This window comes from Paramacrobiotus metropolitanus, unplaced genomic scaffold (genome assembly GCF_019649055.1).
Source record: "Paramacrobiotus metropolitanus isolate TYO unplaced genomic scaffold, Prichtersi_v1.0 Parri_scaffold0000002, whole genome shotgun sequence".
Classification (NCBI taxonomy): Eukaryota; Metazoa; Tardigrada; class Eutardigrada; order Parachela; family Macrobiotidae; genus Paramacrobiotus; species Paramacrobiotus metropolitanus.
The window spans coordinates 266,936-292,857 of record NW_026570222.1 but is presented as its reverse complement, the minus strand read 5'-3'; the positions used below and the strand labels follow the sequence as shown (position 1 = coordinate 292,857).

Sequence of the window (25,922 nt, the reverse complement as noted above, 5' to 3'; positions counted from 1 at the left end):
TGCTGGCCATAAAACTTACAAATAGGATGTGTACAGTGCCGGCCGGGAAGGTGAGGTCGTCCGAAGTGGATGAGATGAATTTAAAGAGAAACGAGCACTTTACTGTGTTCTAATGCGTCAGATAATTGGTTTCATCAACGATTAATCTTTTGTTAACGCGTACGTTTGCATGCGCAGGCAAATGGCGCAATAACTTTTCCCGTGAAAATTTACTGAACTGGACGAAGCCACATCAAAAGGATTAGACAAGCCAAATTAATCTTTTTTGTCTGCGGCACTCGTCCCGGCGCTTGTTTCTATTCAAAATCCTTTTGATTAGACGCACTTATATTATACGCCCGTGTTCCGGTTGTGCGCATTTGCTTACCTGAACAACTTCCAGATATAGTGTGTCTACGTATTTGATTCAAATCTTGACATCTCAAAAATAAAAATTTGTCTACGTACTAAGTTAGAATCTAATCAAAAACCACCTTAATGGGAGTGCTCAATTACCGAGTTAAACTCATTGCGTCGATTGCAAAGGCGCTATAGTGCTGCCCAGCTGACGAAAGCTCATGCCAGTAACCTCGTCTACCTAGTTCACATAAAAAATATTGTTGTAAGCACTTAGTTGTCACAAATGACCTTTATATTCTGGTCATTCGATACGTTATCAGCATAAAAACGTTTGTACTGCCTCTTGTTAGGGAAAGGGTATTACATTGAATATGTAATCAAAATATGCAAACAATTGCCGTCACCACTCCTTGATGGCGGCAATTACATATTTGTGATGAAATTTGCGCTGATTGACTACAAAACTACTTCGACGCGACATCCTGGAATAATTCGTACGTATAATAATTCCTTGCTGTTTCTATTTATAAATTCGGCTTTCCTTTTTTCTCCGAATGTGATCGCGTAACAAATGCCGGAAAACCAAATGCGGCATGTTGCAGCGAATGAAATAGCAAAAATGTGTTCTGCATAATTTCAACTCGTTAACCAAAACTGTTATTATGATATTTGGATCATGCTGCATGTACAGGTTTGGTTTCTTTTGGGTATATCACGATACCTGTTCCACGATGCACATTACGTACACGCGGTACATTTGATAATGGGCTTGCATGCAAGTTCCAGATGGCTGGACCGGTTTAATTGGTCACCCCAGATGGATGAGAAAGCAACGCAAAAAAATGTTGTGCTAAAAATAGATCTCAAAATCATAATATAATAACTGATTTGAACAATAAGATACGATGAACTGTTGAACATTATACAAAGCCAAAGTATCAGTATCACAAGCAGCTTGCACTTATAATTGTGGCGTTATAATCGGTGGTGCGGAACAGTACCAATTACGGTATGCAAGACAGTAATTATGATCTTCATTAGGCTTGAGACACATAGAATACGTAAAGCATTCGGGACTTCATTAAGTATCTTCATTAAGCAATCAGCATCATTAAGCTTCGGATTAAGCATCTACAATGCTACAATATCTATGAAAAAAGGCATCCTATATCTGGGCTAACGTAACGTGGGAGGCGGTTCTTGTGGTAGCGATAAGGGCAACACCGGCGGATCGCCATGTGTTGTTCGTGTGATGCATTAGCGTCGCTTTCTTCCCGGTCCTACGCAAGATGCAGATAAAAACATCTAAATCAACCCATCCAGAACGGTTTTTGCCTTAATTATCAATCAAATATTAGCAAATTTGATTGGTTCTACAGTTCCTACGCCCTTTTTTGAAGTTCAAATACATAATATAAATAATCATGAAGGAATCAAGCGTCGTCTATCTGATATTCGTGTACGCTTGCTTAATTATAATTATAGTCTCGATCCCAAAAATTCATATGCATGGAAATACGTGGAGAATATACCTGGAGAATTGCAAAGGAAAAAAATAACGAATGAAATGACTGTAGATGTTTGTGCGGTCAGAGAGTTATCAGAGCCACATAAAGTTATGATCTCATTTATGCAATTGTGTTGACAATAATACAAAGTAATATCAGTTCTTACGTAGTTACGTGAGTCTGCCATTGCACGCCGATCGGAACGATTCACTACAGTAGTACTAAACTTGCGTACCTGCTACACGTTGCGTTAGGTAAAGCGGATTTAATTAAAATGCTGCATTTTGGGCATTAATAATTAATGGAAATGCGTTATACTGAGAGTGTTATAGCTACCGTACCTTCTGGCGAAAGCGCATTTTGGTTTGCGCTGGTGAACGATGCGATCTGGGATCCAGAGTGAGATCGCCCTGCAAAACATAAAGGATCATTCTTTAGCAAAATGTTAATACCGGGAAATGCCAGCTTACTAATGCCGCGGCACGGCGACGATTTAATAACATTATACCGTCACCGTGCCGCAACATTAGCATATTTAGCATATTATTATACTAAATATACGAAAGTTTAACAGCAATTTAGCAACAAATCACAGATAAAGTAAAAAGAAGGTGAATAAACATTAAACAATAATTCTTTGACAAGGATAAATCCTAGAAAATGACAAAATTGTTATTATTACTGCACGAGTGGTCTTATACTGTCGATCACTCGTTCGCTTTTGTTTACGTGCACGTTTCGGGTTTCCATGTGAAATCCCAAATTCTAATATTTTATAAAAAAAGGTATGTGCAACCTGCGCGATACGTACCGAATCCCAAATCCAGTCGCCCAGAACGCGAAAGTGAAAAATCAGGAGCACGCTTGGTATTGAAGTTATCGCCACTAGAATACAGTTGGAAATAATGATATTAGCTTCACAGTGTAAATTTTATTCACGGGACCGCGGCGAATTCAAAACATTTGCTATGTATAATAAATAAGGCTGCGTAAAACATTTAGGAAAATGCGTACAACGTACGCTGTTGATTCCAGGACAGACATACTCGTACATAAGAATATCCCACTACCGGTACCTTTGGTGTTATTTTAATTCCATGAGAAAATATCTTTCAGTACTTTTAGCTTATGTAAATATTCTTATGCGACTTGAAAAGCCAACAAAGCATTTTATGACAGATATAAAAGGAAGCCAAGTCAACGTTGATAAAATTATTTAAAAATACTTGGCAGAACATTCTACTTACGCGAAAAGTCCACCTGCTTTGCTTTTCTTGTTCTCGGCAAGGAGGTTTTGGAGCAGCAGTAAACTGTCGGCAAGATCCAGATTTTCGGCGGAGGTCAGGCGTCGCTTATCATATGTTCTGCCAAAAATCCGTAATAAGCGCAGTAAATTTAGTTAGCCATTCCCCTAGTACAAAACTATTACTACCGCGTACTGGTAATCGAAAAGGTTATCCGAAGACGCGCAAGAGATGGTAAATAGCAAGAATGCCGCTCCAACAAATATAGGAGCTGCGATCTGCATTGTTGTCCAACGAAACGACAGATGCTCGACGGTAACGAATGTAAGTAAACTGGAGATTTTAGGGGAAAATTATGAAGCATAGATAAGTACTATTTCACCGGTAATGATGCACTAAGCGGTAACAAACTGCAGGATAGTTTGGAAAGCGACGTATAATTGGACTTAGGGTAAGGTTTACAAAGATAAAGGGAATCGCCAACGACGGTGGCGGTTTATTTATAGACAAATTATATTGCAGGTATATCGGGCATTACAATGCAGAGGAGGAGCACATTTAACGGAAATCCGGCGCTCTTTAGGGAAAGGGACAGAAATTGACAAAGAAAAGTTATCGCTGAATAGCTGACCCCAAGGAAAACGCAGAAAGATATTCGATGACCCAGTCATCGCGGAAATTAAAAACACCGGGCAACCCGATATTTCAATGTTTCAGCACGTCAGTAAAACGGGCTATGAAGCAAGCACGCTTCTGAATTAGTCAATGAACTTCCAGTTTTGCGAAAGAACTTACTTTGGTCAGCGGAAATATTAATGAATGTTTTGTAACCTTTATATGATTTAGCTAATGATCTTTAAATTCATACATAATGCCTGGCCATGGCATTCCTTCATGATCGTACTGCGCCATATGTCCCAATATTGATCAGATATTCGGGGAATCAACAGTAAGTACATCGGTAGCAATCACCTACTTTTTGGCTATGTGTTGATATCTGAAGTATCTGAGTAGCAATGTTTCTTAATTAAACAAAATAATCCTTACATCATTAAAATGTGTCGAAATGTTGCAGCAAGTAGAATAATGTAGAATAATTAACGCGCACTCATTATATTATTTAGGAACAATATTGTACCTAAAGAATATCGTCAGTGCGAGTTAAGCAATTAAGAAAAGTTTTCATATAATTCCCGCGCTAGTATCGTACCAAGTAGGCGATGCACAATTTCGACAGATGGATCGTATTTGAAAGAAACAAATGTACAAGTACAGCGGGAGCACGTGGGGTTAATAAATATTATTTAATCTCAAGTACTTAGTACTGTGCCGTATTTTGTACCGTTTACTTCAGAGTTTTTTAGTGATCAATAAGCTTGTAATTTAATTAATGGTGAACACTCCGTTCACAACCTTTCACAAGCTTTCACTAGGTTCACAACTTTGCACACAACTTTTCACTCCGTGCACAACCTTTTGGCACTACCAAGGTATATGGCATTACCTTTCATTCCGTTCATAACCTTCCCGGTATTTCCTTTAAATTGGTTTTCTGTGCTTACTGGCAAGTGCGAAACGGATTTATTTTACTTATTAATAAATCTCCGCCACAGCCGTGAATTTTAAAATTAATTTGGTTCAAGTTTTATAAATACTTTGCTAGATAATGCTGGTGCTTCCAATAAATGTGGCATAAATGACATTTCCGTTACCTCCGCAATCAATCATGAACATAAAATCCAGGAATTCAGGTATATATACGATATTATTATGTAATGTTTTTCTACTTTGCAAACTTATGGCGCGGGAAATAGATCGCAAACCTTTTATCTGTTTCTTCTATTGGAGAACGCGAATAGCAAAAGAATAAAAAGGTAGTGAACGGAGTGAATGGTATAGAAGGTTGTGTGCGCAAAAGGTAGTGCACGGAATGAAAGGTTGTGTGAAAGGTGAAAGGTTGCAAACGAAGTGGTCATGCAGTTTAATTAATTTATTTCATAATCTACATCATTAAAAATACTAACTGTTGTTGTATTATCACTACTGCAAGGTACAGTGTTGTCATGCAAGGTAAGTAAACTAACAATAAGAAATTGTCCTTGTATTAATGCAATTGGAATCAGTGATGGGATGCTAGCCATAGCGCCGTTTTTAGAGCCGGTATTCAGTAGGCTGTTTACATGTATTCTATATACGGTGACGATAACTTACATACATGCATGATGCCCATTGTAATCTGAAAAACCGCGGAAGGGGTGAATTTCCGACATTTCTTTCCGTAATGCACTTGATTTCTTAGGTTTTATTCATTTTGTAAGCCTTTTTTTGCATTAATTGTTGCGATGTATTTTGCAGGCGAAGATGCTTGTACCGTTTTACATTTCAAGCAGTGTGGCAGGTTCTTGGTGAAATGTTTACTACTTTGTACAAGTACGTTATGATGGAGTATTTGAGGCACAGTGATTTTTTGTATATAGCCATTAATTACCAAAATGTAAACCCATTAAAATTCCACTGTCAGGCGCAATTCAAGTATTACGTAACGGAAATTTTTCACTTTTTCGACCACCCGCCCACCCTTTTGTGACCTTTATCCATGTATTACTTATGGGCGGATAACGCTAGCCGGACCCACCCCCCACCCCCTGAGCCGTTACGTAATACTTGAATCGCGCCTGAATAAAATTTTAAATAATTAGTTTTTTCGTTGAATGCGATATGATATAGAGTTATAGACGTTGATTGCGCAATTTTACATGGTGCTGAACGCTCGGATTGTTACTTAGTTTCATTTTATTTGGTAATACTCTGGCATTACAACAAGCTTAAGCAGGTAGACATCATTTCAAACTTAACGATTAAAAATTTACCCCGTGAGAAAAGCATCACCATCATGACTGTTGTACGAAAGTTTCTTTCGCGCGTTCCCAAAACAGCCGCATTTACTGATTTTACTCGTGTAAAAGAAAACCATTGATTGAGATTTGTTAGCAACATCGTGGATTCTCCTAACGAAAAACGGAAAAAGCGAGTCATATCCGCGAAAGCCTTACAAGAGTCCAGCAGTTACCTATACTCGTACTAATTAAATCGCGAAGTAGAGTTACTGCAGTTGTACACGTAGTACAAGCTAACAGTTTTGTGCACTTTGAGCTTATAGTCAAATTGTTATTTTGCGCTGCAAGCCTCACACAGGAATCGATTAGGTAGTAGTAATATACGGTAATTGCTATTGAACTGTGTTCATATACTTCCTCTCTAGTTGCGGGATCACCACGAGTGTTGTCCTTCTTTTTTTGGCTGTCTGTCTGTGCAACGTTGCTCTTATCGACAAACCGCAATTAATAACGAGTCTGCGTGTTTTTACTCTCCAAGATCAGTTTTAGCTTTATCCTGGTAGGCCGTCAATTGCAACTCTTGATTACTTTCCTTTGTTAACTAACCTGTCCATCGACGGAAATGACGATGTAGGTTTTCGATATTTTTTAATTTAAGTCGTTTAAGACGATTTTCCCCAATCATTAGCAACGCAATCGACCTTACGTGGTTTTTTCGTTTGATGGAGATTAGGCCGGATAAGACCGAATATCAGTTTACCAAAATGGAGGAAACCATCCCGGAAAAGATCGAGTGTCATTTTTCCCAGGAAGAAAGCCATGTTGCTTCAAGTTCTACAGCACACGAAGGTAGCACCCAGGAAATCAAAGGTCAGCGTCGGGGATCGGCTTTGGAGGATAAAATTCATGAAGCAGAGCAGGAATTAAATGAGGTACGAGAACTTTTACTACCTATAGAATACAGGCAAAATGAAAACAGAACACGAATGTGGAAAATTCTAACAAATTTGAGGATGCTGCGCAGACATGTTAACTAAGAATTTATTTATACTAGTATGTTCAGTGAAATACGCCGTAGTTTAGCCTTTCTTGCAGTGGGGAGTCATTAGTAACAAAGTGAAAGAATTTCTTTTATTAGGTCTTGTTGAAAATGATTTAAGTACCGAAAAATTTGTATTAGTGATGCACTTATCGCAACTGAGTACTCGTAGTCGTGCGCTAAGAAAAAAAAAGCCATTTAATTAAAGTTAATATACAATGAATTAGCTTGCCAAATTACGACATTCCTTAGCGAATGGTTTCATGTCCTTGGTCTTCTTATTTTACTGAAGCAAGGCGCTAAAGAATAACTATCAAATGACTAACAGAAATTGTCTGTAATTTAGCTTGTGCATGTGCTCCATGAAAACGAGCACAAAGTCAGAGAACGCCAGCATAAAATCGACGAACTTCAACATCACACAGGTATATATAATTTCTTCCATATGCCACTGACAACCGGAAACGAATGTATGTGTAAAAATTATGTAATTGTTTTTGTAGCAACCTTACTTAAAATGTTGGGAAATTACTTGCTATTGTTTATACGGACTTCAATAAACTACAACGTTTAATTATTCGTTCGGCTCTTAGGTGCATTACTGTCGTTAAAATATTGATACTAACCACTTGATGACAATAGATTTGTATGTGTAAACACTCGGTCTATTGTGTTCTAGATGAGGCGCGAAGAGATTCGGATGTTCTCAAGGCAAAGGTGGACGATATCGTGGAATTCAGCGCTTAAATGGAAAATCTTCTCTTTATGGCTTGCTGTATATAACAAAATTATGCCTTCAATAAGTCGGTTCGAAAGTTCGGATACATGAAGATTCCGCGGATACTTGAATGTTGTGATGTGTCTTATGAAGTGCTGTTTATGATCGCATTCCATTAATTAGTAACCATGCCACATTCGCTGTTTAGACATTTTTGTTGCTAATCTTCCTTCTTAAAACAAAAGCATAGTTTTGTAAAAATACAAAATTGTCCTAACATCTGATTGCTTTCACACGTATCAAACGCGCAGTCGCTATGCGCGATATACAGCTACTGATTAACAATTTTATTGTACAAAATTAATTCCCAATTAATATGCTGATGTCGAAGCAGGCAATCCCGATCACATTAGGTAAAACTCACAATCTGGTGCGTTACATTGAATTAGAAAAATGCATTGTTTATCCGTAAACGTTTAAATGGAGCAGTGATGAGTTATTCATGAAAATTTGCGAACTTTTTGGTGATTCGCCTACTTTTATTAAACTTTGTCACATAGATTCAGCCTAGTGTTATAAAAAAAATCACCGGCGATCCATGACAGTTGCATGTGCTCTTTTACATGGTTAGTTTCACTTAGCAAACGCACGGAATATTTATTTAGAAACGTATCTTTCGTATTTAGTTTGTAGACAGAAAACTATCCTAACCACTTCGGCTATAGTTTCTCCAAAACAAGTATGCAGGCAAAACGGTTTTTCCAAAATCTAAATTAAAAGCGTCAAAATTTAGTACGCTGTGGTGGGTCGTATTTTTCAACCCTTGAAAAAAACGTTCACGACAAAATGCAGTTTGTGACTTTCCTGCTGTAGTCGGTACACAATATATTTACTATCATAAATCTCGCAGTGGAAGATGTGGAACTGCGGAATGTACGCATTGTGTCACACTCCTAAAGAGCATTTAAAAACGTCGATAACGCGATCCGTGCTTGAGCATACGGTCATTCGTCGACCATGTGCAATAATCGACCGGAAAGTCAGGCGGATGTTGAATAATGCGCAAAGCCATGCCACGGGCACTGCTGTACAGCAGCGTACTTGGTTGCAGGAGATCCAGCAAAAGGGATGTGACTGGTGCTGCTGCTATACTGCTGCACCCACATCATGATGGATCGCTATTACGTTAGGTTGTAAATGCGATACATTCCCTAAGCTCCCGATTTCTGGGTCCTTAGAATTTCCTGCTCCCATACATCTGGCCTCAAATAGGTAAGTCATTTCTAATTTTTTATTTTATTTTTCCCGCATATATATGAACGTACAACAGACACGTCATTGGACGTTTCGTTAATGTGAGAAAGCAAAAGGTCATCTTTGCAAAGCTCAAATCTGCATCCATCTGGAATGATCTTCTGCATGACGAGAAGTGTCAGTTTTGTATCAAACTTTGTGTACCATTTTATGGATGATTTGTAGAGCAGGAGGTTTGGAGATAATCCCAGGCAAAGCGCTCCCGGAACACAAGCACAAAGAACGTGTACTGCAAGCTTCCATTGTTCTGAATAAGGAATTCATCTGAAGAGAAATGTAAGTGCAGCGCTGATCACAAATCCATTTTCAAATATTATTCAGTCTTTTACCCCTGTTTGTTTATTCGCAATAAATTTCTATTTCTTCGACTCTATGCAACCATGTTGTCTGTCATACGTTGCATACGCGGAAGTAACCCTTTATTCAACACTAGCTATAAACTAAACGAACTTAATACTAGAATACCTTGATTTTCAGTGTCACTGGCATCTGTCACTGGCATCTGTCTTTGGCATGCTTTATGTTGTCGCGATATGATAGTGCCGTAGAATTGTATTTCACTTTCTTATGCACAAAATCTTACCATAACAAATTAAAACCATAATAAAGCAATGTTATGTTTGAAATCGCGCCATTATCAGCACAAAAGAAGCGTGTCAGTTGTATCAATACACGATTGTGATGTGCATTACTCAGGTCACAACCAGGACCTAATCCAACTGGCCCTCCGGGACCGCCCCCGCGACAACCTTACACCGGCAACAAACGTTTGCAGCAGACGCAGGCACAGGTCGACGAGGTGAGCACTGGGCAATCCTCAATAAATCTGTCTAACAATTACAGTAGTATACAGAGGCTCTGTAAGCCCCGGCATTTATTGTCCTTGCGAAACTTATGAGTAGCAGTTTTTATGATCAGCTGCGTTCAGAACGTTATCAACGTTTTGTCTCGACGCCGGACTTTTGAATTACGCTGTACTAACAGGCACCAAGCAACGCTATATAATGTCCAAGCGCAAGTTTAAAACAAACTGCATTCACATCCGCTATGTTGGTTGGCAGGTGGTGGATATCATGCGGGTCAACGTGGACAAAGTCCTGGAACGTGATCAGAAGCTATCTGAGCTCGATGATCGAGCAGGTAACATGAGATTTATAATTAAGCATGAGATTTTACATATAAAAAGTAACAGACGATAATAATATCACTGTGCAGTTCTAGCAAACTTAACTGGAGTAGTTAATTACAAATGAAGATAACACATGCAGTACGTCTGTTGCACTAGAAGTAGTACAAAAGGTTAATCAACTACTACGTAGGCATCCATAGCGCGAATAAAAATTTTCTAATAACACCGTTTCTTTGGATGCAGATGCACTGCAACAGGGTGCTGCCCAATTTGAAACAAGCGCTGGAAAATTAAAGCGGAAGTACTGGTGGAAAAATCTCAAGGTAATTTGTGCCCGCAACATACACGAACACAAGCTCATAACATTATTCCAACCAGTAACATTTCCCTTCGTCTAGATGATGGCCATTTTGATCGGAATTTTTGTCGTAATCATCGTGATTATTGTGGGTAAGTCGGGTATTTGTGGCAGTCTGGCAGATACATTTCCGGGTGTTGCGAGTCTTGCGACACACAACCTGTATACCGAACTTCAAAACAGAAGTTAAATTACCGAATTTTTAGTGTTTTCTTCATTAAAGAAATATGGCCATTGAATAATCCGCATAATCCATAAACCACTTAAACTACCGATATTAAACCACGATGCTATGTACAGCCAACAATTACTGTGGTTAATACGGCTAGCCGAATTATTTGTAAAATCTAACTTTAAATTATGTGATATGGTTTGAAAACGAGAAATTAATATCATGCTCGATCTTGTCTAGTGTGGGCTACGGGATAATCTGACTTCTCAAACAAGTGGACGTTTCACCAGGCCAATGAATTTCACTTATGAAAGCCAACAAACATCCCATTTTTCCACATTCAAATGTGGCTTGTACGGTAGAAATAGAATTGCCGATATCTTAGCACATGTACGGTATTTAAAGGTGGTTGTTACACTCTCTTAATAATAGCACTGTTCGTCTGTTCGAGAAGCTACTGTTCCACTGATTGGTTAATACTGTCAAGTTCATTTCTGAAACATTCCTGTCAAGTGCGTAAATTATTAGAAAAGGTCATGAGAATAAACAAACGCCAATGCAGCGTACGAAATATTTTTAAACTGGGAGTTAACTTATGAACTTCCTAATCGTCAATATGGCGAATGGACGATTCGGTTCGATACCGAAGTATTGTTTGCAAATAAGCCAAGTCACGTTAAAAGATCAAAAACTTTTGAACCAACGTTCAGTAAAAGCGAAAAACAATAACATCTCAGCACGCTTCATTGATACTGTAAGGATAAACTTGCACACAAATATTATCCAACCACCGACAAACATTGGATGCACGAATTAACAAATTCGTTAATCGATTACCGTTCGCTGGCAGTGCTTTCCTGCACAGCTCGAACAGATGTTTCAGTATCACCGGAAATTCTACGGTACTTCCTCTCGTCTTCTTCGCGCCATGTCACCTTCTGCTTATGTTGCTTAATTACATCATCCACACGAGCATCCACCATCTTTTCCGTTAAGACTCCGTTTTCCGACGCATATGCGCTAGCCTAAAAATTTTCCCGTCAAAAATTTACCTCACAAAATGGCATGATAAATTACATTGCCAATATAAATTATAAAATAACAATCTAAAAACATACTGCATTAAACATTACAAATATAATATAACACAATTTTCAACAGCATAAACGTGTTTTTAAAAATACAACAGCAAAATTATAATTAAATGGGTTTAAGAAATTTACCTGCCACGATACAGCCAATTTGGCGATTTCTCTTCCAGACAGACCCACTGTTTTGGCAGCAATATCACTACACTTTTTTCCATAGTCAAATTGGTCCACTTTCAGCCGTTTGAAGCCTCCTTGGGAAGCCGGTTTCAGTACAAACTCATCAAAGTACAGTCGTACCATGCGTTCACGTTCTTCCCGACCAGGCAGGTCGAATTCAACCATCTCATCCAAACGATCATTTATAGCCCAATCGAGCTGCTCAGGCTGATTACTGGCTAGCACGAGCATAAACCTAGATACGAATCCACGGTGAATCTTTCCAATCTGTGATCCTTTCGTCACACCTGCTTCGTCACACTCACTTGCTAGACTGATCACCAGTCCTGTATAGGAAGGCGTTGATCACAGCGCGTAGGTCTTCACTAATAATCTCCTGAAAAAGATAATAGCACGAGATTCTCAATGATGATAATTACCAAAATACGACGCTCACCGAGCTTCTTTTCCGAAGAAAAGCATCCGCTTCGTCAACGAATAGTAATAATCTGCAACACGAAAACAAGCTATAAACGTACAAAAGACAAATACGAGTACAAAAAAAGGAAGTATCAAAAAACAGAAGAGCATCCAAAACATATTTCTAAATACAGCCAAAAGTGCACAGTGTATACGCCCTTGTGAAGAGTGAATTAAGGAATTATTTCGAGCAACAAATTACAGACACCCAACGCAAATAATTAGAAGTAGTAACCATCGAACAGGTATAAAAATACAAACATTGCTCGACTTTCAGCAAATTTAGTATCGGCGATACTAAATTTGCTAAAAGTCGAGCACAACGAAAAAACAACCACGTAATTACAATGAAACAAATGATGTACCCTTTTCTACTTGTGGATGCCCAGTCAAATACTTTGTGCATGGCGGTCACTCCCGCACGTCCCATAGGAGCCACATCGCCGCCGGTCATAATGGCAAAATCCATCCCGGAATGAAAGGCAAGTTTCTGTGTAATCGATGAAGCCAAACAAAATTAAAAAATCTAATGAAACCCTAACCGACTGTAGTCACTGTACCTATCAAGTGAGACATACTGATTACATCCTTACCTTAGCAAATAAAGTCTTCCCGGTACCAGGCGGGCCGTACATAAGGAGATTGCGGTAAAAACCGTTATTTTTCTTCGTATGCCTCGTTGTTATTGCCACATCTCGTAATCGAGATTCTAAATCGGGCTACAACATAAACAAGGTGTAGAACAGGCACGGAGCGGCACACCCCAATACTGAAAATCTGATGTACCTTTAAAACGACTCCAGCCAAAGCATCGGATGGTTTGCTCCACAAGCGACGGAAGTTCTGTTAAAATAATGTGTTTAAAAAAACTCCAGAAAACAGAGAATTTTTTTAGGGTAAAAACAATGTCTTGCCTTGAAGGGATGCTTGATAGTATCAAAAACATTCAGGCGCGACGTTTCTCGTACTAACGACGGTTTTCCCAACCGGGACTCCACATATCGAGCTGCCACACCGGTGCCCATTTTAGCAGAGTAAACACCAAGTGCCAACAACGTCAGTCCTCCGGCCTATGGCAAAAACTCTGTGGAACACTCTTGTAAAACGAGTGCAGTCCAAAAGTGGATATTACTAACTTACGGCCGCAGTCACTTTATCCCAGTCGTTAATAAATGCCGATAATCCAGCACCCAATATGGTACCGGCGGTCCTGAAGAAGTCCGGGTCAGACACATTTTAAAACAAAACAGGAGGACCGGCTTGCACTAAGATGAAATCATACTTGATCGATTCTAATGTCGTGGTACGCTTTTCTGCTGATTCAACACGGATTTTCTCCAAAATTAAATCACGATTTTCCCTGTCGGCTTTTGCTTTGGCGCGCGCTTCTGCTTCTATGCGCTTCAGGTCGTGTGTTTCACGCATTTTTAATTCATGTTCAATCGTTTCTACAATTAATATGCTCCCAGTTTCAACTGCTGTTCGGTTACTCATAATAAAAGTTATCTTCAATTAAACACACCTCGTTTCATCGCTTCCTGTTTTCGCACTGATTCCTCCTGCTTTCTCAGATTGTCTTCATTAACGCGTTGCTATAATTAACCAAAATAAGTATGGACGGGGATTTTTTATAAAGTACCGCAACAAAATCTTACCTGTTGAGCCAGCTGGTCATCGTACCTTTTCCTCGCTAGTTGGTCCTGATACTGAGCCCGCTGTTAAAAATTTAGAATATAATTCACTAACTCTTAACAGTACAGTAATATAATTTAGCAGATTCAAGCATCGCACCTGAACTGAATTCTAAAGTGATAAGTGTGCAGTATCATAATATTTGGTAATAGTAGTCACAAACAAAGTTCGCCACATAAGTACTAAAATTTTCCACACCTCAAGATGTTATTAGTTAAGAAATACGCTTTCGTTATGTCAGCGGCGAAACAACCCAAACTTCCATTGCGCTGTTGTTACCTGTTGAGCCTGCTTTGTTTCCTCCGCTAATGTTTTCCTTTTTTCGTCATGTTGAGAACGGATTTGTTCCAAGCGAATTTGCTCTGTATGGGCCTCGTATTCCTAGAATTAGAGCCAATAAATTTAAAATGCCTCATTCCATACAGCAAAAACTTCCACATAAAAAATGAACATTGGAACTTAAAACTTAAGAGATAGAAAATGAAAAACAAAAAAGCACATCAACTTAATGCGAACCTTAATAGCTTTCTGGTGTTCCATCTGCTGTGTCTGCTCATGGAGTTTCGTTATCTCCAATGCTTCCTTCGCATTTTCTAGAATCAAAGGAGAAAGGTAACGGAGCAGCCGCGCACTTCAGGGTCTGCATTGCATCATGGACTCACTGGAGGATTCCAGCTCGCGCGCTGCTCGCGCAGCTCTCTCCAAAGCCGCAGAATCAAATCGATAACTGGACGAGGTCTTATCCACCGCGCCCTTATCTTTGGCAGGTTCATCGCCAGACTGGCTGGGACCACGACCAGAAGAACCCACATTAACGTTATCCCCCGCAGCGCCAGGATCCATTGAGGCTCCTGTGTCAGCCGGCGTATTGCGACGCCCGAGTAGCCAGGACATGATGGTTCTCCTCTCTGTACGCTTTCAGGCCGTTACTGATCTCCACTAACAAAAAATATGCAAAGCTTCCAACAAAAGCGATCTACAAAACTACAAGTAAATTGGCACCAAATTTCCAAACGATTTCGCAACTTCGATGAATATTGCTCCTGTTAGGGGAAAAAAGCCGACTGCAGTTGTCAGATGTTGCGGTGCAAGTTGGAGGGGGAAAGCACATATGGTGTTCCGCTGCCAGATGGTTTACAACATTGGTGTTGGACAGGATTATCTTCTGCAATTCACAGTTGACGTAACACGTTAACAGTAACATGAAAAGCCAAAATTCCAAAGGCTATTCAGAAATGTTTTGTTGCTATTTTATTGCTATTGTCCTTAAATAACTAAACTTAATGCCAAATCGCGAAATTATCATGTTGTGTCATAACTCTCAACAGTAAAATTATTAACTTTAGTTAAAATGATTTCATTTTTATCTATGTGAATTGTTTCTGCTCGTCATAACGCATTTGAACCGGTAGTGAGTGCGGAGCCTGGGTTGACGAACATCGCGAGCTAATTTCTGCCATAGGACAATCTCACTCTTCCAGCTCAAAAAAGCTGCGCGCATACCATGTCTAATAAAACGTAAGTTTTCGAAATGTTTCATTGCACGTCTGTTAATGCAGTTCGAAGCAAACGCGTACGAAGCAACAGTTCCTGGATTGTTTTGTGCAAGTTCCGCAGCTGATGTCGTTGATGTTATAACGCACGTAGGTACCCGTTATGGAAACCAGGAGCTCCGCAATTGCGAATATTTCTACCTGACTTTCTTATGAAGCTGATCAAGCCAGAAATACCGATGCCAAAAAATATAGTGCAGTTTGAGGTTGATTTAAAGTAAGGAAACCTAATGCACGGACTTTACTCTTGTCACGTTAGTTCTTTTCGCCAGTTGCCAACTTGCCAGTAAAAAATATTTTTCAGGATGTCGGAGACAGATGTGAAAAATTACCTACAAAAAATTTACAAAGTGCCTGTAAAAGATGTGCGGCTTCGAATTTTGAGAGGTCAGTTCGCGTCAAATGATTTAGTTGTTTGCGATATGTATGCTGTTTTTTTCCTGCGGAAATGAGTTTATGCCGGTATTCAAAACCATCCTGTTGCCTTGTTGATTAAATATTTGGCTTGTCAATTTCAGGAGAGCGCTTCAGGCATCCCGTTAGTGGAAGCGATTCCGAGCACTTCAAACCGGACAAAAAATATGCCTATGTAACTTTGGTATGCGATGCAAGTAGTTAATTTGATGAATTGAATTATTTTGGTTATTTTTTGTTAGTTCTGCCACTTTTGTGCTTCATGCTTGCAAGTTGCAGTACTGTAATTTACGGCTCATTGTCCATTTTATGACAGGATCGTGCTGTACGGTTTGACTGGCCGAACTTGACACCTGAGCAGGTGGAAAAGGATCAGGATAAGGAGTTACAAAATTATGATGATGCCATACAGAAAGTGCGAGTCCAGCGGCAAAAACACTGGGATCGATCGGGAGCGCCCACCTGGTTTTCCGTTTAGCGCTGTACTCACGCTGTAATCAGTGCTAATCATAGTATCATACTAATCACTTACCCAGTTGCCTTCGCAGTTCCAAATTTGAGTGTTTCAGTTGTACATTTATGCTTGCGATTTTTCTGTTATGTACCGAAAAGCATTGGATTGTTTGATTACTCGTAACCTGTGAACAATAATGTGCTGTGTTCTCCGTTGTTTTGCGTGACATCCACTGACATCTATGCTTAAGTTGGGTACGAGTATGAATTCTGATTCTCAATAAAACCACCGCAAACAAAACTGTTTTGTGACAATTTCTGTCTTACAGGCTCTCACCTAATTCTTATCTCTTTTCAACCCAATGCAACATGTTTTAATGCTATTACTGCAATAATGCTAAAGGCTGATGGCATGAGTTAATCTTTATTCCCAAAGAAAACCGATGCGCGAGAGCCCAAAAACACCGACACTTCATAAATACAAATTTCCAACAGAGCCGTCAGTCTACACAGCAAACGGATAACTATACAAGCACAGTAAGTACTGAATACACTGTCGATTTCAAACTAATAGTCTAAAAAGTAACGCTATTATCAATAGCAACAAACTTAGCTGTCTACAACCGTTCAAACAACAGGATCGCCTTTGCTTGTGGCAAAAATCTGGCTGATATTGGTAGAAGGTCTTTTAGCGCCTGTTTGTCCGCTTCCAGTGGAAGAATTGGTTGGTCTCTCTCGAAAATTTTGCTTCTGATTAGGTGTCCGCAAAACAGAACCGGCAATGTTCATATCTGACACAGTCAACTATATCGGAAAATAGATCAACGTTGGTTTTCGACGCTCTCCGCTATAACTTTACAAAATTACAAAAAGGGCAATCAAAGAAAGCGCACCCGGTTTCCTTCCAAAAAGTGGTTCGTTTCGCGTGCTGAGTTTAGATAACCTTCTCGGCTGCCAAACTGTATGAAGCCAAAATTGCGGCTTACTCCCGTCTCTTTATCCTGTTTTCAAAACAGTGACACTATCATCAATTATTATCGAAGCTCAGACAACCTCACTCGCCGCGTACTTACATAGTACACATTCACCGCTTGAATCTGACCAAACTGGGAAAAGTAGTCGCGCAATTCCTCTGCAACATGAGCATAACCTAATTCTGTAGATCTGACAGACTGCAACGAACCATGATTAAACAATCGAGATGTCGCAATATTCCATTAACGAACGCCAGCCGTGAATTCAACATTGTACCATACTCGCCGGAATTCAGTGCACTTACTCCGACCAATGGTCCATGGCAAATTTCCAACGAACAGCCTTGGAATACCTCTTGCAGCCATTGCATTAGGCTCCTAAAAGTGATGTAAAATAGTAAATTCAACAAACCTTGCTGTTTTGCTTAAATTTGTTATCAAAAAATGCGTTTTAACTGAAGAGCGAGCGAAGACCTGTGCAGGCGTACTGTGCAGTGGAAGCTAGTCAACACGGCGACCTTCCTCTGGTGGTCAGTCACATCACTTTCCAGGTCCGAGAAAGCGATGAACGCTTTGCACTTGCAACCTGGATGAGCGCCCACTGCGCCGTTAATCATCCAGATGTAACGAGTGCACACTATGTTATTGTGCAGAAGTGGAATTTTAATCAATTTTATTGCTGATTTTACTGCCATTGCACCATCTGTGGACCCGTTTATCCACGTAGCCGCTCACAAGGCGGACAGCATCGCGACTAGCCTTTCCCGCTCGGCGTTTGGAATTAGTAATCACTACTTCAGTTTTTCTATCATAAGAAACTATTGAGTTTTAAATCTGCTTTAATTTTTTCAACTTACTGGGATCTGTAGACATCGGTACCGCTTTTCGAGCACCGTATGTTCTCTTCAGAGCAAGTGCTCGGCGCTCATTTACATCATTTTTAAAGGCAGTATTATAAAAACGCTTCAAACATTCGTACTCTAAATATTTCGTAAGATCGCATAAACAAATATCACCAAGCGGATGAAAGCTATGTAATTCCATATTTAACAGAGTCAACTTGAGTGCTCTTTCCAAATGCCGATCACCTCTGTAAAAATCATTAATCTCTTGCAACTTTTCGAAAAATCCAAGTGCATACTGCAACAGCGCGCTTAGTTGCGGACATGGCAAGCTTAAACCACCAAAATCAGTACGCGACCGTGCCGTGACTAATCCGCCACTCTCCGAAAAAATCACTCCAAACATGTTGCCAATACCGGCCTTGCAAGAGGTGCAGGAAAATTTTCCTTTCTGAATTTTTGAAACGATGTAACCTCCCAGATCAGTCAACCCAGTAGTGACACATATCCGGGATCAACTTTGCAGCTGTGCGAAGAAACGACTTTATCTTCACTGACTCGGTTCCAGCGAAACGCTTTAGCCACAAGCACATGACTAAGATGTTCATGTTTGTCGATCTAAACAGTCATAAATGTGAAACGAAAATAAAATTAAATACAAATAAATGCAAAACTCAAAACATCTGAATTAAAAGTATTATTCGTTACCTTAATGGACTTGTGTGGAAACCGCACACATTCTGTCTCCTCCACTTCTCCGTTTTCCACTGCGTGAAGCAGTTTGTTCACGTCGTCCGCACTTTCGCACTTGCGAACAACAGCCTTGACAGCCTTCAGTACATAAACATTGGGAGTTCGATGATTCCGCAAACTGATGAGCCTCGATTCAAGGGTAGCGCGGTCCAGTTGTTGGTGTACATTTCGTTTAGCCAAAAGGTCCATACCAAGTGCCCGACACTTCTTCATACGACACGAACTGCATGGCTGGTAAACATTTTGCACCACACAGTCGCCTTTTCTTCCTTTGCATTTCAATTTCTAAATAAGACAGGTAGCAACAGCGTTATAAATGCATGAAAGCCATACACTCACCAGCCTGTTGCAGTTTGTCCTGAAAAATTTTCTGCACGAATCGCAAGTAAGGACGCCGTAATTCATTGCGCATGGGGATTTCAAACAAACGGCACAGCAGGTCTCTTGTTTCCCTGCAAATAGTTTTCCTAGCGTTTATCGTAGTGTACATCAAGGAGCGCGACAAATTTTAATTAATCTGCAATAGCTAGAATGACGAGCAGCAATACATAAATCAGACCGACTATTTTAGAAAGCGAACATTTACACTGTACAGAATGCTATTGTAGTTTGGTTACGTACGAGACTACGAGTATTTATTAGAATGCTCGAGAAGTATTGTTGCTATAAATACCGTCATAATTTTAAGTCTACCTACCATCAGTGGCATAGCCCAAAGAAGTTGTCTCCATAACAAGTAGGTGCTCTTCCACTTCAGTCTCTGGAATACTGTTTAACGACGGGGACTGCACAGTCTGCACCGACCCGTGTTCCTCTTCAAAAGCGCCATGAGATAATGACATTGTGTCATAATGATCTAATGCTGGCCACATAATGATGCAATGCTGAAGTACAAATTGACTTTAACAATCATCTCACATCTTTTGCAACTGCGGCAGTTTACAAAACTGTACAAAATTCAGCTCAAAATTTAATTAACTTCGATAGAAGTATTAAATTAATTGTAAGTTCTTACTACAGTACTTACTTCATCGGTCGCTGTCTGCAGCTATTGCGTCAATAAACTCAATCCAGAACCTGTCGCCATGCTGTCCCCCTTATGCGCTTCTACGTGGATAAACGGGTCCACAGATGGTGCAATGGCAGTAAAATCAGCAATAAAATTGATTAAAATTCCACTTCTGCACAATAACATAGTGTGCACTCATGTAACATTGCAAATTCCATATTTGCGGGTCTGAGCGCTCTTTCAACACAATAACACTGTTCTTTTTTATGCTTTTAATTGTTTTCGTTTTTAGGACATCACATAATATTTTAATGGTATCAAGGAAACACCAGTACATAGTTGGCCGGAGCGCAGCGAAGGTCCTCTAATTCAACAAAAACAGAAAACTGTCTGTCTGTCCGCTATACCTGTCTGTTACGGAAGTGGAAGATCACCTCCTTATTACGTCATCACTTCCTTATCCCGTAACTTCGGCATTAGCGATCCCATACACGGTGCGGGGATAGAATATAGAACGGACAGATTCCCAACAATACCGAAGATGTTGAGACAACGCGCTCGAAGAGTAGAGAGGGAAACAAAGAGGAAAACAGAAAAAGAGTCGCGCAGGCATGTTACGGATCTTCTGGAAGCTTTCTTTAAGTTGTGTCTTGAAGTTTGCTATAACTTTGGCTTGGCATCCGCCGTCCGGTTTTCCCGGCCCATATAATTAGCCAGTGGCCACCAAAACTTTCAACAGTTCGATAGTATAACCAGTGGCCACCTAAGAATCTCTGCCTCTGGTCAGTTTCGAGAATATGACTAATAATAACCCTTACCTCCAGCTATAGGAAGTTCCAGTGATGTCCCGTTTGCAGTTTTTCATGTCCCGACCGCACTTTCACGACCAAAAACTTTCCCGCACCCGCTCCCGCACCCGAGCGCTCGGACCGCCCCGCAACCCGCTCCGATTCCCGATTTTCAATGAATCAATAATTTTAATGATTGTTACAAATTTATTACAAAATTTTTGGTGTAAAGTTTCATCGAAAAGTTTAATGGATAGGCATTTTCTAAAAGACTAGACCTGCATGCTAAATCTTACTTTTACTTTTAAAAAAAAACTGAGCTTGGCTCGTAATTATAAATTTGTCAGAGCGGCATCCGCCCTTTCAAATTATACAATTGCCGTAAATATATTATCGCCATCAACTATTCGATTTTCTTTCGAAACCGACGTTTGCGTCACAGGAGCTACGTAGCTAGCCGCCGCTTATCAAATTTTGATACACGGCTGCTGTACTCGTATTAATCTTATGTTTCGTTAAGTTCCTTAGCTTTTATTAGGCTTTTTAAGTTTTCCTATTTTTGTCATTTATTTCTCAGCTTCTCTTATTTTTCTAAACTTTTCTTAGATTTTTATGCTTCCTTAAGCTGTTATTTTTTTATGAATTCCTTTGTTATTCTTATTATGTTTTCTTTTGTTTCTTGATTGTTTCGGAAATGTGTGATTTCCGGATGTTAATGGTTTCCAAAGTGAACGTTTCCGAAATAAACGGTTTCCGAAATTGGTTTCCGAAATGATGGGGTGCCGCTGTATGCCGCGGCCACGGTTACAGATACGGTACTCGAAGCCACCTTGCGAGGAGGAGACTGGAGTTGCTGTATCGCAACTGGATTCTGCTTTGAACCTGAGACCCACCCTAAGACACTAACTTTCGCGCGAAGCGAAGCTGATGCACTTTTGGCTGCGAAAATTGCTAGAAATTCTATACAAAATTTTTTTAATTCAAAGAAATCCCGTGTTTTCCCGAGTAGCGGGCGGGCGTACCAATCAGGCTATATTCCCGCCGCACCCGATCCGAGCAGAAAGCCTCCCGCTACCGCTTCCGAGCCAAAAGCGGGTGCGGGGTGCGGGAATTTCCCGTGATTTACCGAGCCCGTGAAAAAAACGGGACATCATTGATATTAGGAACTATCTGTACAAGTACTTACTTTTATCACGTATCGTTTCAAAAACACATTGTATCGACAGGAACAAACCATAAGGGAGAAATGGATAATCCGTAAATTTAAAGTACTGTACTTACTGTAATCGCAATAAATTGCGTCGAGAGCAAATCATGACACTTTATACCTACTTAACACAAGTATGAAGCATTTGTAATGTACGAGTACAGTAGCTATGTTATAATTATTGTTAAACATATATGCTAAATTTAGCGAAATGGCTACGCGCGAGAGTATCTCCCCCAAAGGCAAATAACTACGCAGTGACAAGCACGCGAGTTACCGAAATTAAAAAATTATCGATTTGTGAAGTAGCTGTTTATTAACTGTGACATTAGAATTACTAGAATAATACTCACGGGTCCACGGCAGGTACGCACCATAACAACTAAGGTCAACTATTTTTGTATATTCCAAGCCGGTAGAATTATGCATACAGACAGTAACTGCCTACCGGTATTCGTAACAGTTATAGTTGTCAATTTTGTCCTATTTACTCCTCTATGATGGACTCGAGTCAGTCGAGGGTGATTAAAACCGGAGACCGTTTTATATCCTACGAAGCAGCTGTAAAAGCTGTCCAAGACTGGGGAAAGCTGACGAATCAAGTTTTCGTAAACCCAGGAGGAAACGCAAGGACATCGAAAACACATCCCCACCACGCTACTTTCCCATACAGCTCCGCCCAACCCACAGCGTGATGGGCTAAGTGGGCTAGAATCACCCGCTGAAATTGCTCTGTGTCAGTCAAAAGACCAATGTTTTACGCGGGCACGCTTCCAGAAAAACATAGACAAAGATATTGTCGGACAAGTCGACAGGTCGAAATCGAATACGTCCTTGTTTATGCCTTTGGCTTTATGGACAGTGCCGACGAGCAACATTTGCTAATTTATGCATTTGCTTATGACTTGCTACTGCGCAAAACCATCCGCATTAGGCATTTCGTCCCCGAGCTCAGGCCAGGCAGCCAATTACAGCCTGACAGAGACTTTCGGGAATGGTTTCGGGACGCCCTGAGGTCAAGGACGAATGCCCGTACTAAGACGGTGATCACCTTTCCAAGCATTCGCGTTCCCGCTAAAGAAGCCGAAGCTTTAGAGAAAGCAGTGCAGCTGCCGCCTAAACGAAGAGACACTGCTGTTTGAACTCAATGGTGATTTTAGAATTATCAACCGTAAAGCTGCTAAATTTTTTAAGATTAGGGTCCATTACTGCTCGTCTGTTAATACAAAAAAACAACAAAACTATCGCGCGCAGCTGATTCTGTACAATTTCTACTACAGGCAGCTGCAGGAGCTCGCGCGGAGACAAAGTACTACGGGTGTGAGTACTCTCGCGCGCAGACCTGACCTTAATTGAACAATACATAACATTATTGAACATACCTATTTTTCTTTTTATTCGCACACAATCTTGCCGTCCAAAGGCAGTTCTGTGCGGTTTTTATGGACTTGTCAACGCGTAGACAGTTTTGGCCAAACTTAAAAGGGCCAGTTAGCTAGTGATCTTTGTGAAAACGACTACATACTTGGTAGGGTCGCAGTACTTATAGGGAGGTATTTCGTTCGAATTACAGTACTGCAATCTGTTAACCCTGGGCATCAACTCATAAAAACAAACGAATCAACCAGAAACAGAAAGAAACAAATGTCACCTTACAGGTATCCAATTTTTTTGCTTGATAAAGTTGGACGGACGAATGAAAACTCATAAATTAGGCTACAAGCTGTGGAGGAATCAAAAGCAAATCCAAAAAGTTTCAAAATATCACCGGTACTGACCTTTAACATATTTTCATTATAAAACTTCTAAAAATTTTCGTATTGCATCTGGTGCTCCATCTTCTCTGGGTAATTCATCCAAACTAAACTCGACTTGCTTGAAAGTTCCTCTGATACTTTCGATGTCTTTCATCCTGACAAATTCATATTGTTCGTGCTCGTTGTCGCACTGAATCCTTCGCGTACCGATAAAGAGCAGCAAATCAAAGAACTCTGGATAGTTCATTCCGAGGTCAGCTTTAAGGATCATCTAAAATGCGCAGGTGGACATTGTAACATAGTCAGTACTCGCACTAACTTGTAAATTTCACTTTCGCTCTGAAAAATGGCCGCTAAAATGGCAAGAAATGCCGGCATGGCGCCGAAGACAACCGAAAGATATTTTTCCGCACCTGACACTGGCGATTCCATTCGTGAGCATCTACAAAATCAGCTGCACAATCTTCGATTTCTTGTTTTACTTTATTCAAAGAATCCCGTAGCAAATTCCATAAGTTTCCGACGGTGGCGGCATTGATCCAGTTATGGTTGACAGACAGCGTCGTATCCAAGTTATGCACCTGATGATGCCATCCACTTGGAATGAAAATCACTTCCCCTGGCCTCTGCACAAAAACAAAATGCACGCATCCCGAGAGATCCACACTCTGCGACAAATACAGAATTTTTTAAAAAGCCCCCTTCACGTTAACTTTTAATTTAAACATATAACTAACAGTAACATCAGACGGCAGTTGTCCGTCCGCTTGTATAAGCTTCTGCTCCTCTCCTGCAGGGAATATGTACCATTTCTTGGTGCCGGAAACATTAGCAGACCAACTAAAAGACTGTAAGACGTCTTCGTGAAACGGTGTCCTAAAAATGGTAGAAAACAACGAAACGAAAATGATTTAATTTGAAACAAGCCGGGTATCTTCAACGTCATACCGATGAAACATTAATCTTTATTTATCTTTTCCTATCTTTTATTTCTCTTTAAGTTTTATTTTGTTGTGTTTGCAGATTATGTACCAAGATCCTTTTGGTCCAAGGTAAAGGAACCTATAATCTTTGTCCGGTTCGTATGGATACCGTGCATCGCAATATTCGTTCAACCAGTCCGATGAAAAATACAACGGCACCGTGTACGCCCGATATTCAGGAAACGCCCTGGAAACTACAAAACATACTCAGCGAAGCCGAGACACTGGACACCATCATTTCGAAATTCCTTCTCATGCTACTGACACTACCTACCTACGTATCACATATGTAGCTGACTCTAACATTCACAGTATAAGTAAGCTCTTATAAAGCGATACGAATTACGTTACGAAGTAAACTCGTACTTCGTTTCGCTTTACAAAACCCAATGACACTAGGTATATGTATACCAGTAGGTGACCAGGTGCCTAACTTTAGCGACTCAATATGGGATCATTTTATACGCACCGCTGAAAATGCCAGTCTTTGAGATACCAAACGTGTCCATGTGGTGCATTAATACCGGACAGTGGTCTCTTTGATTCCAGATGTTCAAGATAATCGTCAAAACTTACAGGAACCTGTAATCGACTCGCATAATCGGACTGTTCGTCGCTCTGAACTACAGGAACTCCAGCTCGACCGAATCGAGATCTGAGAAAATCAAACTTCAAAGAGCCATCCGGATATGTCCAATCAGTTCGAGCGAGCCATTTACACGTTGATTCTTCCGATAAAACGCATGGCTTGTTTCCCTCAAGACATTCTTCATAAACCTTTTGATATGACTCGTACAAACTGGTAGTATTTTCAGGTACAATAACAAATGGGATCATTTCGACGCGTGTTCACTGGATTGAGTATCTTTTAAGCCCAGCAGGATTGAATACACTTCAATTGCACGACTATTAAGACAGAGTTCTTAGCTAATTATTTACTTCTCGTTAATTTTGCAAAAAAATTTATAACTATATATATAAGTAACGATAATAAGGCCATAAGTTTTGTAAACACAGTAAACACAGTAATGAACAGTAGTGTATGTATTGAACACCAATGGCTCAAATGTTAAAAGCAAGACAACGTAAAAAGTGTTAAACGCAAGCCGTAC

The 25,922-nt window shown here is 40.1% G+C and overlaps 8 protein-coding genes across 12 annotated transcripts; 3 read left to right on the top strand and 5 right to left on the bottom strand.

Moving 5' to 3' along the window:
- Window positions 1–1,134: 1,134 nt before the first annotated feature.
- LOC129585661 (uncharacterized) lies at window positions 1,135–7,203 on the bottom strand. Of its 2 annotated transcripts, none has more exons than XR_008690052.1 (5): window positions 6,635–7,203; window positions 3,095–3,211; window positions 2,659–2,732; window positions 2,189–2,257; window positions 1,135–1,619 (listed from the first exon to the last, which is right to left on the bottom strand). XR_008690052.1 is itself a non-coding variant. In XM_055478436.1 (5 exons), the coding sequence occupies exons 1-5, from the start codon at window positions 3,373–3,375 to the stop codon at window positions 1,597–1,599; spliced, it is 372 nt and encodes a 123-aa protein (XP_055334411.1). In that variant the 5' UTR covers window positions 3,376–3,936; the 3' UTR covers window positions 1,135–1,596. The 2 variants fall into 2 exon arrangements, 1 of the variants encoding a protein (XP_055334411.1); XM_055478436.1 differs by lacking the exon at window positions 6,635–7,203 and adding an exon at window positions 3,287–3,936.
- LOC129585671 (uncharacterized) lies at window positions 6,125–8,048 on the top strand. Its single transcript, XM_055478452.1, has 4 exons — window positions 6,125–6,558; window positions 6,662–6,860; window positions 7,314–7,392; window positions 7,647–8,048. The coding sequence occupies exons 1-4, from the start codon at window positions 6,551–6,553 to the stop codon at window positions 7,712–7,714; spliced, it is 354 nt and encodes a 117-aa protein (XP_055334427.1). The 5' UTR covers window positions 6,125–6,550; the 3' UTR covers window positions 7,715–8,048.
- Window positions 8,049–8,796: 748 nt separating this feature from the next.
- Window positions 8,797–11,231, top strand: LOC129590878 (synaptobrevin-like). Its single transcript, XM_055486312.1, has 7 exons — window positions 8,797–8,957; window positions 9,165–9,275; window positions 9,696–9,798; window positions 10,061–10,139; window positions 10,372–10,451; window positions 10,527–10,578; window positions 10,899–11,231. Coding segments are annotated over exons 2-7 (333 nt in total). The 5' UTR covers window positions 8,797–8,957; window positions 9,165–9,273; the 3' UTR covers window positions 10,916–11,231.
- Window positions 11,227–15,142, bottom strand: LOC129590833 (ATPase family AAA domain-containing protein 3-like). The gene is made up of 15 exons (XM_055486258.1): window positions 14,740–15,142; window positions 14,594–14,670; window positions 14,357–14,458; window positions 14,041–14,100; window positions 13,908–13,977; window positions 13,668–13,833; window positions 13,526–13,595; window positions 13,300–13,455; window positions 13,172–13,228; window positions 12,979–13,104; window positions 12,751–12,875; window positions 12,363–12,414; window positions 12,232–12,302; window positions 11,882–12,161; window positions 11,227–11,683 (listed from the first exon to the last, which is right to left on the bottom strand). The coding sequence occupies exons 1-15, from the start codon at window positions 14,969–14,971 to the stop codon at window positions 11,492–11,494; spliced, it is 1,836 nt and encodes a 611-aa protein (XP_055342233.1). The 5' UTR covers window positions 14,972–15,142; the 3' UTR covers window positions 11,227–11,491.
- Window positions 15,143–15,286: 144 nt separating this feature from the next.
- LOC129590868 (39S ribosomal protein L23, mitochondrial-like) lies at window positions 15,287–16,798 on the top strand. The gene is made up of 5 exons (XM_055486300.1): window positions 15,287–15,595; window positions 15,725–15,847; window positions 15,935–16,017; window positions 16,149–16,228; window positions 16,361–16,798. Exons 1-5 carry the CDS (start codon window positions 15,582–15,584, stop codon window positions 16,520–16,522), a joined length of 462 nt encoding a protein of 153 aa, XP_055342275.1. The 5' UTR covers window positions 15,287–15,581; the 3' UTR covers window positions 16,523–16,798.
- A 109-nt stretch (window positions 16,799–16,907) lies between these two features.
- On the bottom strand, window positions 16,908–20,501 carry LOC129590851 (SRA stem-loop-interacting RNA-binding protein, mitochondrial-like). Of its 2 annotated transcripts, none has more exons than XM_055486289.1 (5): window positions 20,483–20,501; window positions 17,777–17,849; window positions 17,571–17,629; window positions 17,391–17,498; window positions 16,908–17,301 (listed from the first exon to the last, which is right to left on the bottom strand). In XM_055486289.1, the coding sequence occupies exons 2-5, from the start codon at window positions 17,835–17,837 to the stop codon at window positions 17,125–17,127; spliced, it is 405 nt and encodes a 134-aa protein (XP_055342264.1). In that variant the 5' UTR covers window positions 17,838–17,849; window positions 20,483–20,501; the 3' UTR covers window positions 16,908–17,124. The 2 variants fall into 2 exon arrangements, with proteins under 2 accessions (XP_055342264.1, XP_055342257.1); XM_055486282.1 differs by lacking the exon at window positions 20,483–20,501 and adding an exon at window positions 17,960–18,262.
- Window positions 18,323–20,362, bottom strand: LOC129590842 (bile acid receptor-like). The gene is made up of 5 exons (XM_055486270.1): window positions 20,094–20,362; window positions 19,764–19,950; window positions 19,406–19,518; window positions 19,022–19,351; window positions 18,323–18,931 (listed from the first exon to the last, which is right to left on the bottom strand). Exons 2-5 carry the CDS (start codon window positions 19,936–19,938, stop codon window positions 18,800–18,802), a joined length of 750 nt encoding a protein of 249 aa, XP_055342245.1. The 5' UTR covers window positions 19,939–19,950; window positions 20,094–20,362; the 3' UTR covers window positions 18,323–18,799.
- A 3,008-nt stretch (window positions 20,502–23,509) lies between the features above and the next one.
- LOC129586237 (2-oxoglutarate and iron-dependent oxygenase JMJD4-like) lies at window positions 23,510–25,845 on the bottom strand. Of its 3 annotated transcripts, none has more exons than XM_055479350.1 (5): window positions 25,280–25,417; window positions 24,860–25,004; window positions 24,565–24,703; window positions 24,241–24,495; window positions 23,510–24,098 (listed from the first exon to the last, which is right to left on the bottom strand). In XM_055479350.1, exons 1-5 carry the CDS (start codon window positions 25,326–25,328, stop codon window positions 23,865–23,867), a joined length of 822 nt encoding a protein of 273 aa, XP_055335325.1. In that variant the 5' UTR covers window positions 25,329–25,417; the 3' UTR covers window positions 23,510–23,864. The 3 variants fall into 3 exon arrangements, with proteins under 3 accessions (XP_055335325.1, XP_055335316.1, XP_055335307.1); XM_055479341.1 differs by having other exon boundaries at window positions 23,511–24,098; window positions 24,241–24,453; window positions 24,860–24,997; window positions 25,280–25,845; XM_055479332.1 differs by having other exon boundaries at window positions 23,514–24,098; window positions 24,860–24,997; window positions 25,280–25,845.
- Window positions 25,846–25,922: the final 77 nt, after the last annotated feature.

Bases quoted from the DNA above. Each gene is read 5' to 3' on its own strand.
- LOC129585661 (XM_055478436.1), bottom strand. From the start codon at position 3,375: ATGCAGATCGCAGCTCCTATATTTGTTGGAGCGGCATTCTTGCTATTT. The intron at 2,733-3,094 runs GTAAGTAGAATG...ACTGTATTCTAG, and splicing joins AAAGCAGGTGGACTTTTCGC to TGGCGATAACTTCAATACCA. The intron at 2,258-2,658 runs GTACGTATCGCG...TATGTTTTGCAG, and splicing joins GCGACTGGATTTGGGATTCG to GGCGATCTCACTCTGGATCC.
- LOC129585671 (XM_055478452.1), top strand. The intron at 6,861-7,313 runs GTACGAGAACTT...TCTGTAATTTAG, and splicing joins CAGAGCAGGAATTAAATGAG to CTTGTGCATGTGCTCCATGA. The intron at 7,393-7,646 runs GTATATATAATT...ATTGTGTTCTAG, and splicing joins CGAACTTCAACATCACACAG to ATGAGGCGCGAAGAGATTCG.
- LOC129590878 (XM_055486312.1), top strand. The intron at 9,799-10,060 runs GTGAGCACTGGG...GTTGGTTGGCAG, and splicing joins CGCAGGCACAGGTCGACGAG to GTGGTGGATATCATGCGGGT. The intron at 10,140-10,371 runs GTAACATGAGAT...CTTTGGATGCAG, and splicing joins TGAGCTCGATGATCGAGCAG to ATGCACTGCAACAGGGTGCT.
- LOC129590833 (XM_055486258.1), bottom strand. From the start codon at position 14,971: ATGTCCTGGCTACTCGGGCGTCGCAATACGCCGGCTGACACAGGAGCC. The intron at 13,834-13,907 runs GTGTGTTTAATT...TATTAATTGTAG, and splicing joins ACAGGAAGCGATGAAACGAG to AAACGATTGAACATGAATTA. The intron at 13,105-13,171 runs GTACATCAGATT...TTTATGTTGTAG, and splicing joins TGGCTGGAGTCGTTTTAAAG to CCCGATTTAGAATCTCGATT.
- LOC129590868 (XM_055486300.1), top strand. The intron at 16,018-16,148 runs GTCAGTTCGCGT...TGTCAATTTCAG, and splicing joins GCGGCTTCGAATTTTGAGAG to GAGAGCGCTTCAGGCATCCC. The intron at 16,229-16,360 runs GTATGCGATGCA...ATTTTATGACAG, and splicing joins AATATGCCTATGTAACTTTG to GATCGTGCTGTACGGTTTGA.
- LOC129590851 (XM_055486282.1), bottom strand. From the start codon at position 18,166: ATGGCAGTAAAATCAGCAATAAAATTGATTAAAATTCCACTTCTGCAC. The intron at 17,630-17,776 runs GTAAGTGCACTG...CTCATGTTGCAG, and splicing joins GCCATGGACCATTGGTCGGA to AGGAATTGCGCGACTACTTT. The intron at 17,499-17,570 runs GTAAGTACGCGG...TTTTGAAAACAG, and splicing joins AAGCGGTGAATGTGTACTAT to GATAAAGAGACGGGAGTAAG.
- LOC129590842 (XM_055486270.1), bottom strand. From the start codon at position 19,938: ATGTGGCCAGCATTAGATCATTATGACACAATGTCATTATCTCATGGC. The intron at 19,519-19,763 runs GTAGGTAGACTT...AACTATTTGCAG, and splicing joins TTTGGGCTATGCCACTGATG to GGAAACAAGAGACCTGCTGT. The intron at 19,352-19,405 runs GTGAGTGTATGG...TGTCTTATTTAG, and splicing joins GGACAAACTGCAACAGGCTG to AAATTGAAATGCAAAGGAAG.
- LOC129586237 (XM_055479332.1), bottom strand. From the start codon at position 25,647: ATGATCCCATTTGTTATTGTACCTGAAAATACTACCAGTTTGTACGAG. The intron at 24,704-24,859 runs GTACATAATCTG...TACCATTTTTAG, and splicing joins CTTGGACCAAAAGGATCTTG to GACACCGTTTCACGAAGACG. The intron at 24,496-24,564 runs GTTAGTTATATG...TATTTGTCGCAG, and splicing joins AACTGCCGTCTGATGTTACT to AGTGTGGATCTCTCGGGATG.